The sequence below is a fragment of the Micropterus dolomieu genome, linkage group LG06 (genome assembly GCF_021292245.1).
Source record: "Micropterus dolomieu isolate WLL.071019.BEF.003 ecotype Adirondacks linkage group LG06, ASM2129224v1, whole genome shotgun sequence".
NCBI lineage: Eukaryota > Metazoa > Chordata > Actinopteri > Centrarchiformes > Centrarchidae > Micropterus > Micropterus dolomieu.
The window spans coordinates 10,179,640-10,192,132 of NC_060155.1; the positions used below are offsets into that span (position 1 = coordinate 10,179,640).

General features: G+C 39.8%; 1 protein-coding gene across 1 annotated transcript in view; it reads right to left on the reverse strand.

Annotated features, from left to right (window-relative positions):
• si:ch211-106h4.4 (MAM and LDL-receptor class A domain-containing protein 1) overlaps positions 1-12,493 on the reverse strand; it is a 67,210-nt gene that overhangs the window by 12,724 nt on the left and 41,993 nt on the right. Inside the window, exons 13-33 of the mRNA XM_046051118.1 lie at positions 11,946-12,077; positions 11,438-11,571; positions 11,157-11,328; positions 10,515-10,634; positions 8,763-8,917; positions 8,575-8,670; positions 8,206-8,296; positions 7,987-8,106; positions 7,566-7,668; positions 7,329-7,479; positions 6,998-7,217; positions 6,050-6,173; positions 5,409-5,538; positions 5,215-5,293; positions 4,961-5,116; positions 3,555-3,680; positions 3,256-3,471; positions 3,036-3,155; positions 2,101-2,262; positions 1,861-1,952; positions 1,246-1,413 (exon numbers count right to left, since the gene is read on the reverse strand). Of these exons, the coding sequence (XP_045907074.1) occupies positions 1,246-1,413; positions 1,861-1,952; positions 2,101-2,262; positions 3,036-3,155; positions 3,256-3,471; positions 3,555-3,680; positions 4,961-5,116; positions 5,215-5,293; positions 5,409-5,538; positions 6,050-6,173; positions 6,998-7,217; positions 7,329-7,479; positions 7,566-7,668; positions 7,987-8,106; positions 8,206-8,296; positions 8,575-8,670; positions 8,763-8,917; positions 10,515-10,634; positions 11,157-11,328; positions 11,438-11,571; positions 11,946-12,077 (2,867 nt within the window). The remainder of the gene's footprint in view (positions 1-1,245; positions 1,414-1,860; positions 1,953-2,100; positions 2,263-3,035; positions 3,156-3,255; positions 3,472-3,554; positions 3,681-4,960; positions 5,117-5,214; positions 5,294-5,408; positions 5,539-6,049; positions 6,174-6,997; positions 7,218-7,328; positions 7,480-7,565; positions 7,669-7,986; positions 8,107-8,205; positions 8,297-8,574; positions 8,671-8,762; positions 8,918-10,514; positions 10,635-11,156; positions 11,329-11,437; positions 11,572-11,945; positions 12,078-12,493) is intronic.

Below are 12,493 nucleotides of genomic sequence, written 5' to 3' on the forward strand. Positions count from 1 at the left end.
TTTCATCCTACCTGTCAAATAGGAAGTTTTGCGTGTCTGTAAACAACTATGTCTCTTCGTTCTGTCCAGTTAAATATGGTGTGCCTCAGGGGTCGGTCTTAGGACCCATTTTGTTTTCCTTGTATCTGCTTCCCCTTGGACATATTATCCATAAACATGGCATTTCTTTTCATATTTATGCTGATGACACACAAATATACTTGCCCGTCAGATCCACAGACCCTGGAATGCTGAGTTCACTTAACAACTGCCTTTGTGAAGTTAAAAAATGGATGTCAAATAATTTCCTCCAGCTGAACTCAGACAAAACAGAAATCCTGGTCATCGGGTCCCAGCAGATGGCTGTGGCAAAGAACCTTGGTGTCTGGTTTGATAGTAATTTAAATTTCGAGCAGCACACCACAAAGCTTGTTCAATCATGTTTATATCAACTTAGAAATATAGCAAAAATTTGATCTATGTTAACTTTTGAGGACACCAAGACCATTTTACACACCTTCATCTCATCACGCCTGGATTATTGCAACAGCCTTTTCACCTGTTTAACCCAAAAATCTATTGATCGACTCCAGACTGTCCAGAACTCAGCTGCCACGCTTTTAACCAGAACAAAGAAATATGACCATATTACCCCTATTTTCGCTTCATTACACTGGCTCCCAGTATGTTTTAGAATTGACTTTAAAATTCTATTGATCACTTTTAAAGCTCTTCATGGCCTCTCGCCTTGTTATATTTCTGACCTTTTAGTCCCATACACACCAGCACGCACCTTGAGATCCTCGAGCAGAGGTCTGTTGTCTGTTCCAGAGTCTTGACTGAAAACTAAAGGGGACAGAGCGTTTGCTGTCAGGGCCCTGAAGCTCTGGAACAGCCTGCCCAAGGAAATCAGGTCGGCTGAGTCAGTGAACTCTTTTAAGTCCCTTCTTAAAACATACTTTTATAGGAGAGCCTTTCCCGATCTTATTTGACTTTATTTTATCCCTTTTATTTTATTGTATTTTACTAATTTTATATTTATCTTAAACGTGTATTTTAGTCTTTTCAATGTTTTCATGCTTTTTTCTTGTATTGTTTTTGTATTATTGTCTCTTGGGTATTATTGTCTTTACACTTGTTAAAGCACTTTGTAACTTGTTTTTGAAAAGTGCTCTACAAATAAAGATTATTATTATTATTATATTATATTATTATTATAAATGTGAGATTCAATGTCATTTATTTAGCTGCCTGTGGTTCACTGACCTTGCTATTGTCTGAGGAGGAGAATGTGACCTCTGCTTTCTGCCAGCTGTAACTCTGTGAGTTTTCCCTGAGCCACAGCACAGTGTCATCGCTACCAGACTGTAGCGTCCTGGACTGGGCTGTCAGTCTGGCTGCAGCATCGTCCAGGCTGAAGTAGAAGAATCTCACCTATATAGATAAAGTAAGTGTCATCACAGTGAAGTGAGGTACAGAAAAGAAGGTGATGATGTGCTTTGAAAACAAGAATTAACTATTTGTTGTTGCTTAATTAGCTGAACAGTCTTATGTTCAACCTTAAAGAGTGGTTAATAACGTCCTGCAGATCAGAGATTAACCTAAGACAGATAATAAAAGCTACACACTCATAAATAGAAGCAAGTTATCACTGTAACATATTCAGAAGCATTCAGAAGTTTTTATTTGTGCTGTGCCAAATAAATAAAGCAATAAATACAGAGATTGATGTGGCTGTCATAACAAACTAAACACACATCTGAGATGCATGCTAATGGCATTCCCATAACTCGTTAAACTGAGATGTTGAACATGGTAAACATTATACTTGTTAATAATGTCTTGACTCGAAAATGGCTTTTACCACCTACGTCTACTCACAGTGCAGTTAGAGCTGGGTAATAAGGTTCTGGAGAGAATCTCTGACGTCTGGCCCTTCTCAGTCAGGTGAGTCCCAGGGATGACATAGTGACCTGTGTCATGAAATTAAACAATGCAGTGAAATGTTGAAGTATAGCATTACTGATTACAGAAGACAATTAATAAGAGTACATTAACCATCTAGTCAGGCAAGTTATTCAGACCCATAAGGATTATCTCAGTGCCAGGAGAGACTAATACCTGCAGCAGAGTTGTGGGTGTGATCCCTGGGAGGCCCATGTTCGGACCAGGCTTCCTGTCCTTTGTGATGCGTCCACTCAGCTCCAGGTGTGTCCACATCACTTTCTGCCCAGGAACACAGGCCCTGTTCAAAGCTGCAGCGCTCCACAAGACCTTGTTGCTCTGCGTTGTTATCATCAGATAAAAGAGAGTGAGATGTAAACAAGTCATAAACTGCTCACCAAAACCATCAACCTGTAGATGTGTAGGGCTGCAACAACACTTATTGTCATTAGTAATCTGTTGTTTAATTTAATGATTAAGTGATTCTTAGGTTGGTCTATAAAACATCAGAAAACTATGAAAAATGCCAATGACAGTTTTCTAGAGCCCACCGTGATATTCAACTTACTCCAATGTAAGACAGGGAAAAGCAACAAATTTTAGCCTTTGAGATGTTAAAAAGAATGTTTGTCATTTTTGATTGAAAAATTACTTGAAATACTTGAAACTTGAAATGTTCTGTCTCAAATGCTCTTTGAATGTGTAATACATTTCCAAAAGACACACAAACTTGCAAAAAAATTCATATCGCATACTATTATTATAAATCAAATGTTTCATTATTAATGCTTATAAGTTTAAATTACTCTAATCCAATTTCAAAATGTACTTAACTTTGAACCCTTTTAAGGGAAATTATAAACAATGTTCAGGACAAGGTGAAGACTAAATAATACTACATTTTTCACCAAAACTATTCTGTGTTATGTGCCAGAATAACTGATTTAATGATCATACTATCCTGTTAACTTCTAGGTTAGCTAATATCTGACTTTAAGCTGCTGATTTTTGTAAATCTTCAGCACACGGAGAGTGCACGGGACTTTATATATGTGAACTGGTGAATTCAGTAATTCTAACATATTTAACAGTACTTAATGATGATATCTCACCACAGTTGTTCTCATCAGACCAGTCCCCACAGTCATCACTGAAGTCACACACTTGGTTGTGCTCAACACACACACTGTTGTTGCAGGTGAACATGTTCTCTGGACATAAGGGTTGGGGCTCTGAGAAGAAAAAACAAATAGGCCAAATATATCATAGATCAGCTTAACAAAGGGGCTGAGAAACCCATTGTAGAGTGTGCAGGTAGAGCAGGTAGCCTACCAGGCAGGGTGCAGTTTGTAAAATCTATGTCATCAATGGCAATGTGTCCAGGCTTGGTGAAGGTCCTGGAGGCTTCAAACAGGACGGTGAAGTCCTGAGGCATTCGACCAACCGTTACCTCAGCGTGATGCCAAAAATCTCCATGGTTACCAGATAGCCACCACAGCGTGGTGGTTCTGGAGCCCCCATTTAGCGCCACACTCAGCTCCTCTATGTCTGTAACAATGTACAGAGTTAAAGATTACATGCAGATGTTATTTTATTGGCTGCACACTTACACTCGCATTTTCAAAACATACCTTCTCCATACATGTTGTAATAAAAGTGTAGTGTGCAGGTGGCGCTGGCCTGTTTCATGTTGGGACTCTGCATGGCAGCAGGGCTCATTTGTTCTCCTCGGTCAGACTGCACTGCCATGTACCAACCTGAAAGAATCACATAAGAATCAGTGGTAGGGCTGCAACTAACAATTATTTTCATTGTCGATTATTTTCTTGTTATTGAATTTGATTAGTTGTTCGGTCTATAAAATGTGAAGTAAGTGAAATATATCGATTAGAGGTTCCCAGAGCCAAAGATGACGTCCTCAAATGTCTTGTTTTGTCTGCAACCAAAATACTTGTAATTTACTGTCATAGAGGAGTAAAGAAGCTGAAATCAGATAATGTTTTCATTAAAAAATGACAGATTAATCAATAATGAAAACAGCTGGCAATTACTTTAATTACTATTTGATTATTCAATGAATTGTTGCAGCTCTAGTTAGCAGTACAAAACCATTGCAGTAGAAAATTTTAAGTATGGTAGATCTGCCAAATGGAAAGGGTATGGATAAGTGGTGAAGAGGTTTTAGCACAATGGTGGAGAATTGGAGAGTGAATAGAGCATTTTTCTTCACAGGTATGCAGCTTACAGATAATAAACTTCCTTCATATTCAATTGAACTGCAACTCGGTATGCAATGTGTGGTCTGTTGGATTCTTTTTGATGAGGAGGCATCATGATTTGTGGTTTCCCCCAATTTTTGACACCTGTTTCAGAGCCCTGTGTCATATATTTTGGTGTGATGGAAGTTACATAACAGCATAACTCAATAACAAATCACAGAAGTATAGATTTCAAGTTTAGCATAGACTATATCATTTAAATCGAGGAAGCCCAAGTCTGAACAAAACAAGGATGGGGATGTAGAAACTGTGGCTAACACTACCCACAGGCAGCATTGCCACCACACATATTGAAAAAGGGGAAACACAAGAGACATCTCACTTCCATATTGAGCATATTTTACTCTTGTCACAAACTTCTCATTATAACACCCATAACATATTTTTCTGGTCAGAAATGAATGATCAATAATGGCTAAAAGATTTTGATGCTGCCTTCTTTGGCGGTTTGTAACTATTATGGGTAATCTGGGTTATTTTATGAATGGAGTCCAGACTTGTATCCTGCACACAGATTATGTTTATGTTTTTACTGATTTAATTCCAGTGGAGCATCAACAATTTTGGTAACCCCTTTGCTCTGACTTTTACTACTGCATTGTGAAATTGTGACAGTGGCCTCAAGACTAGAGAAGGGCATTGATTTGAATCTCTCCAGTATGAGACAGTCAGTCTGTTCTGTATAACGGTAAAGCAGTCCATTTGCAGATAACTTGTCCCATCATAAATAAAGGTAGTATAAGAGTGTATGATCTCACCCAGTTCAGTGCCCACTGTGTGGTCCACAGAGGGTCCAATGTTCTCAGTAGCATTCCTTCCTCTCGTCCACTGAACCTGGCCAACACTCATGTCCTCCCAGCCACACGTGCCATTTTCAAATGAACAACCCAAAAATCCCAAACTTGTTTCATTCACTACCAGAAAAAGAAAACAGTTTCATGCATTTTACTACTTAATTATCATCAAATGCATTTCAGTCATAAACTAAAGGAATAATAAACAATATCAGTACCTTGGCAAAGGCCTGGTGTGACACTGACGTCATCAATGGCAATAAAGCCTCTGTTGTTGGCCTGTGCTTCGATCAGCAGCTGAGTATGAGGTTGTTGTAGGGAGTCAGTAAAGATTGCTGCTAAAATATCCATTATTTCTCATATTATAATTATTATTAGTATTATTTCTACCACTGAGCCCGTTTTGGGTTACCTGGAAAGGTTTGCTCCTCTCTATAGACTGAGAGAACCTGGTCCAGCTGCGTCTGCTGCTGGTGCTGTTGAACATCAGACCCTCCTCCGATGGCCCTGAACCCATGTACACCTTCAATGTCCCTGAGTCACTGACAAGCATCAGACAAATGTGATGTTGTTATATGATACGTGAAAACAATTTGAGTCAAGTTAGTTTAAACAAAAAGCATTTGTTCACTTTGCAAAGTTTTTGTGTTCCAAAAAAGTTTTTATTTAAAGAAAAAAAAAGAAAATCATGGACGTTGCTGTGAGGTTGCAAACATAGACACTCATTTTTTAACTATTACTTGTTTCATTTGTGCTACAATGACACAAATATTGTATATAACACAATACATGCTGATATGCTGAAACTATTATTTTTATGTTCAAAATTGATTTTAGGTCTTTTTCATTCAACAGAGAGTAAAGAGTGAACTCTGCCACATAATATTCTCAGTCTTGCACAAAGGGGGGCAGGTGATTCATGCCTAAATGACACTTGAGCATACTTCATGAGGAAGTCAGTGAGGAAACTAAACAGGATAAAGTGCATCCTCTGCATTGTCACACACTGTATGTTGTGAAAAGGGTGGTGGCTTGTCATTTTCTTTTGCTGACCTGCTGTTCATACGGTACCATAAGGTGAGACAGGAAGTGGTGTTCCTCGGTTGGATCCATTCTGACAATACCTGTGCTAGACTGCTGTGGTTTTGGTGCAGTGATGAGCTCAACAAGAACCAACCTGAATGCAAAAATAAGAATAAAAATATAATGCAAAGTGCAAACTATCAGCTGTGAATGAATTATCAATACTGCTCATTTCTGCACTATTCAAACTCTTAGTGCAGGAGTTGATTAGGATCAAAATTAATAGAGAGAAATATGATAATTTCTAACGATTTTCAAGGTTTTCATTGTAGATCAGAAATAAGGAAATTCTTTGTGGGGCAGGGAGGTGGTAATGTCAGCAACAGAACATATGTTAGGGATAAAAGGAGAAGTTAATAAGTAACAGACTATGTCAGTTAAACAGCAACTGCAGTGCCTCATATTAGGCATAGACAGCTGTAGAGCTAACTGTCACATTTTCCAAAACATTTAAACTGTCAATAATATTCCTCTCTTTGGACATGTTAATTTAGTACCAATCATCATTTTGTGCCTCCACAGTTACTGGCACCCTTAAAGGCGCGGAATTTTATAGCTGCATTAATAAATTATTTCCGGGGTGAGTTTGGAGCTGTGAACAAGGTGTAACCACAAAACTGACATTTTATCACCTTAAAAAGTTGATATGGTGAAAGTGAATGTATATATATTTGGACATCAAGCAGAGCGACACTAGCAATTGCAGTTGTGTTTGTGGTCACCTTGCTGGAGAAAAAATTCAGTACGTTTACTCCTGACATATTGTTGGGTCTGATATAAAGACTTTTTGTTTGTTTGTTGGTTTCTTTGTCTTAAAAGATCCTTTTACTGGGGCTCACTAATATAAAATGGAGATATGTGAATTCTACTTTTGTTACATGTTTATCTTATTATATTGAAGTATATCTAAAGTCGTACCCTCTGGGGTCTGAGTGGTGTGGTCTGTCGGTGGACCCTGGAAGCCTCCACTGGCCAGCACCCAGTCATGTCCATCTTCTTTAGGGACATTGACCCAGGTGCACTGTCCGGACTCAAAGTCACAGCTGCCTGGAGGACTGCAGACCCCATCCCTCACAGAAATATCGTCTAATTTCACTGTAGAGTTAGTGCCTGGCACATAGACTGACTTGAACACCACCTGGTGAAGGACATAAACGTTTTCAGGAAGCAGCTTAGCGACTCACTGGGAAAGAGACAATTTGATTTGCAGAGTGTGCGAGGAGAGGGATCGTTGTAAAAACCAGCTTACGTGGAATTTTGCAGGGGAGGACACAGTGACCTCTGCCACCTCCCAGCCTGAAGAGGGCGCTCCAGATCGTTGCCAAAGTGCATCACCCAGCTCTCCGCTCCGCAGAACATGCACGGCGAGGATGTCGGAAGGCCCTGCAGGTAACCAGTACCTGAACAAATACAGTAGATACACAAACATTAAAATCTGCATTAGACAACAGTGTATAAATGTGTGTGACGGCAGCACTGGACTCACCAGAAGCGTACACATAACTCTGCAGCTGAGGTGATCTCAGGTGTGAGCAGCTGAGCTACTTCATTCTGTGTCGAGTTTGATATCATCACAGTCATGTAGTAACCTACAACAAAGACAGAGTTTGTTACAAAGGCAGTTATGGTCTTTTTGTTCAGTTACAGCATGACTGATGTTTTTGATTGTTTTGCTCTGCTTTAATTATATTATATTTGGAGCCTGTTCAGAGTTACACTGAGACCCAACTCCCCCATATTGTGGGGTTCTGATTCCCATGTTGGGAACTACCATTCAAAAACACAGGTTTAACTGACTTACTATTAATTCACTTTACATTAAAACCTTCATCTAGTGGTGGTGAGACCACAATTTCTCTGCTTCTTTCACGTATTCTCAACAAGACGTTGGTTGGTTTTGTACTGACCATTTTCAGTTCCATAGGTGTGATCCACCTGATTTTTTGAGGCTCTTTTGTGACCCCAGCGACCCTTATGACTGACATCGTTGCCAAAGCCACACAGGTTGGAATCAAACCCACACACATCTAAAATAGTGTAAAAAAAGAGGAAAGTTGTAATAATCTCTGTAATGATGTTTTGACTTCCTGTGAACATCAGCCATTGGTTGGTCTGTGTTTACGTACTCTGATTACTGCAGGGCCCGTCCCTCACTGTAATGTCATCAATGGCAATGAATCCTTTACTGTTGGTGTTTCTGTGGCCAGTGAACATCACCTGTGGATGAAGGAGGAATACATACAATATTGAATACAAGAAAGACAATGCTTCTGTTTCTGAATTCTGTATTAACAAAACTATCCCTATAAATTAAATTAAATAAATGAAATGCATGTGCAGATTTGATCCCTACCGATAATTTAGCCTATTGCATAGTGGTATCCCTATATACATCAGTAGATAACTCTCACATATTGATATGGGCATCACCCTTAAAAATCCAGCATTGGTTCGGCTTTAGAGCAAACATGAAAATGTAGCTGAATTAAATTTACCCGCATTGTATTGCTCATGCTGATGGTTACTTGTGCATTAATCCACTCTGGATTCTGGGTTCCTTGGCGAGTCCAGACTAACAGTTCAGAGGATTTCTAGAACAAAGCAAGTAATTATAGTAAAAAGTAAGAACACTGGAAGCAAAGATTGTAAGAATGTGTGAAGTAGTACTAATGAGAATGCATACTGTCTCAACCAGCAAATCCAAGGTGGATACTGAAGGCCCGAGCATGTAGTACCAGAATCCAACACAGATATGTGATGTAAGATTGATGACAGGAACAAAGATGCCTGCTCTCTCCCCATCCTTAGATCCAGATCCATTCAACAGTAAGAAGAAACCTTGGTAGACAAAGAATGTGATGCAAATTACTGAATACAACATAGTGCAAGATCAGAGCTCCTTATTCCATTTCATATTTGACAAGGCGGTGCTTCCATTCAACCCAGCATTAGTTATTTTGTTTATGAACACTTACTACTGACATCTGCAGTATGTGCCAACTTTTTATGGTTTGAATGGTGGAATAGCAATAAAGTGATAACGTGCACCCATCAGCCATAACATTATGACCACCTGCCTACTATTGTATAAGACCCACTTTTGCCATCAAAACAGCCCTGACCTATTGAGACATGGACTCCACCCGACCTCTGAAGGTGTTCTGTGGTATCTGGCACCAAGACATTTGCAGCAAGCCCTGTAAGTTGCCAGGTAGGGCCTCCGTGGATTAAGACCTTTGCCCAGCGCATCCCACAGATACTCGATTGGTTTAAGATTTGGGGATTTTGGAGGCCAAGTCAACGCCTTGAACTCGTGTTAATCAAACCTTTCCTGAACAAGGCTCATTATCCTGCTGAATGAGGTCCCTGCTATCTGTGAATACCGCTTCCATGAAAGGGTGTACATGGTCTGCAACAATGCTTAGGTAGGTTATATGTGTCAAAGTACGTGAATGGCAGGACCCAGGGTTTCCAAGCAGAACATTGCCCAAATCATCACACTGCCTCCGCCGGCTTGCATTCTTCCCAAAATGCATCCTGGTGCCATGTGTTCCCCAGGTAAGCAACGCACACGCACCTGGCCATCCACGTAATGTACAATGAAAACGTGATTCATCAGACCAGGCCACCTTCTTCCATTTCTCTGTGGTCCAGTTCTGATGCTCACGTGCCCATTGTAGGTGCTTTCCGCAGTGGACAGGGCTCAGCAGGAACACCCTGACTGGTCTGCAGCTCCACAGCAACATACACAACAAACTGCGATGCACTGTGTGTTCTGACACCTTTCTATCAGAACCAGCTTCAACCTTTTCAGCAATTTGTCCTGGATCAGACCACACGAGCCAGCCTTTGCTCCCCACATGCATCAGTGATCCTTTGCCACCTATGACCATGTCGCCGTTTCACTGCTTTTCCTTCCTTAGACTACTTTTGATAGGTACTGACTACTGCAGACCAGGAACGCCCCTCAGAGCAGCAGTTTTAGAGATGCTCTGACCCAGTCGTCTAGCTATCACAATTTGGCCAAGGCACCGCGGCGGACCACGGTGATCGCTCTGAGGAGAGGAAAGAGAGCCAGGAGAGGAGCCATGCTGGCCCAGCATGGACTTAATTCTGCTCCTAAAGATCTGGTCTGGACAAAATGGGACTCATGTTACCAAGTGACGGAATTCAGAGACTGTTGTGCCCACATCGTTACAGAGACCTGCCCTAAAAATGTTAATCAGTCGTCAAATTTATTGTTGATTTCTGTTTCTGTATCCACAGTTATAATGTATCTACCTTGGCTAAAAACACTGTTTTGACTACTAGCACATACAGTACAACAGTTACACAGATGTCTGATGGTCTTTACAGAAGTACTGTTGCTACATATGATTTCAGGTTTCTTCTTGAATGCTTATATTATGCATATATTATTGTCAACTGTCAATACCTTGATCATTTCCAATAGTGTGATCATACTGAGGTCCATCCCAAGGCTGGTCCACTTGAAGTCCACTTCTGAGAGTCCAGTTCATATCATCACTGACCTCCTGGACCCAACTACATGGACCTGATTTACAAGATACAATCTTATATTTTAAAATATTGTATGTGTAAAATGGGTAACAGGATAAATAGACAATAGAATGTTTACTTCAAAGTATGCAAATATCCAAATGCAAATACTACTCAACTAGCCTCAAGTAAAACTAAGATGTTCACGAAACAATGGATAAAATTCACATTATTAGATATATATCGGTAAATAATTTATCTTGCCCCTGATACAGTATGATAATGTATGTTACTACATTTATGATCTTTTAAAAAACACAATGAATAAGTATTAGTAGCCTTTAGTTTTTGAAAAAAAATATCTGTCAAGTCAAATATGTTCAAGTCAGCTGATTTTACTTCACTGCTGCTGAAACAGATTTTAAGTGCCTTAAGCAAGGCTCTCAAACATGCTAACAACAAGCCCTGACTTGCAGTAACCCTGCCAGCAAGGATTTAAGGTTTTTTGGGGTTTTTTTTAAGTACAAAACAAATTGAGAATTCACAGTCATTTCTGAACCGATTTTACAAGAGTCACCTTGTTCAAAAGTGCAGTCCATAGCAGAGGCAGGAGCAGTGGTGGTTGTGGTGGCAGGGTTTGGGGTGGTTGTAGGGATAATGTCATTGCAAGACTTCTCCCTGATGATGTGGATGTCATCCAGGGCAAAGCTCCCTTCCTTTGAAGCTGGACAACTGGCTTGTAAAATAATCTGTGATGAAGGATGGTTAATTTAGAAATGTGCACTGATTCATTTAGGAGCGGTGTTTTCTCAAGAAAACTTATCAGGATATATTATGAATTTATCAGCAAATATTTACCTGATGAAGCCCTGATGCACTATAATCCACCCTGTCTTGGATCCATGTGCCATTCATATATCCACTTGTATTCCACACAGAACGCAGTCCAGCAGTCTCATTTACTAACACTGTCAGTTTAATGGCTGAGGGCCCTGGAAGCACCACAATGTGCATTTATTTACAGATTTTGAGAAAGTTTCTCCTTATCCATGATTGGTTCTCACACCCCAGTGAGTATTAAACCCCTAACATACATTTTCCATCTTATTCTACACTGTCTGAAAGTATGAAATGTTCTTTATCAAATTCTTCATTGAATGTGTATTCTGCATATATATATATATATATATACACACATATATTTGGCTGCAGTTTTAACAGTACTAACAATACAGTTACCATTCTCAGTAGATAGTGCATATTGAAATATAGCTTTATAATCTACATAAAATACATGAGAAAATTGTAAACAAAATAAGTGACCATACCAGTGCTTACTGTCACAGTTAAAAAAGACTGTACTTACTATTTACTGCCCATCCGTCAGTGTAGTGCCAGATCTCCAGGCAAGCTCGGTCTACTGCCTGCATTGTCTCACTCTCCAGTCGGGCAGTTTCTTCTTTATTATACTTATATGAACTGAATAATACAAAGTGCCCTATGGAGAGTAAATACAACACAATATTTAGAATAAATATTGCGCCATGCACCTGCACAAAGCTGCATAATATTAGATTCACATTATGACTATTAATCAGCTGAAGTCTGAGTGGCTCCATTAATCACACAGTTTGCTATAATAGGTACCTTAGTAAGTGGAAAGGTTCATCTTACTCTGTCGCTTACCCAACTGAGACCTTACCAGCCCATCTGTTAAAGTGTGGTAGGTTCACAATTTTTCAAGTATGTCACAAAAAATATTCAGGTCCCCAAATGAACATTGAAAAAGGTTTCGCTTGCTACAATGACTCCTCCTGTTCATACCAGCCAGAGAGCTCCTTCTTATGCAATTTCAGTATAAGTGACGGGGGACAAAATCAATAGTCCTCCTTCACGGCGGTAGCCAGGATTTTA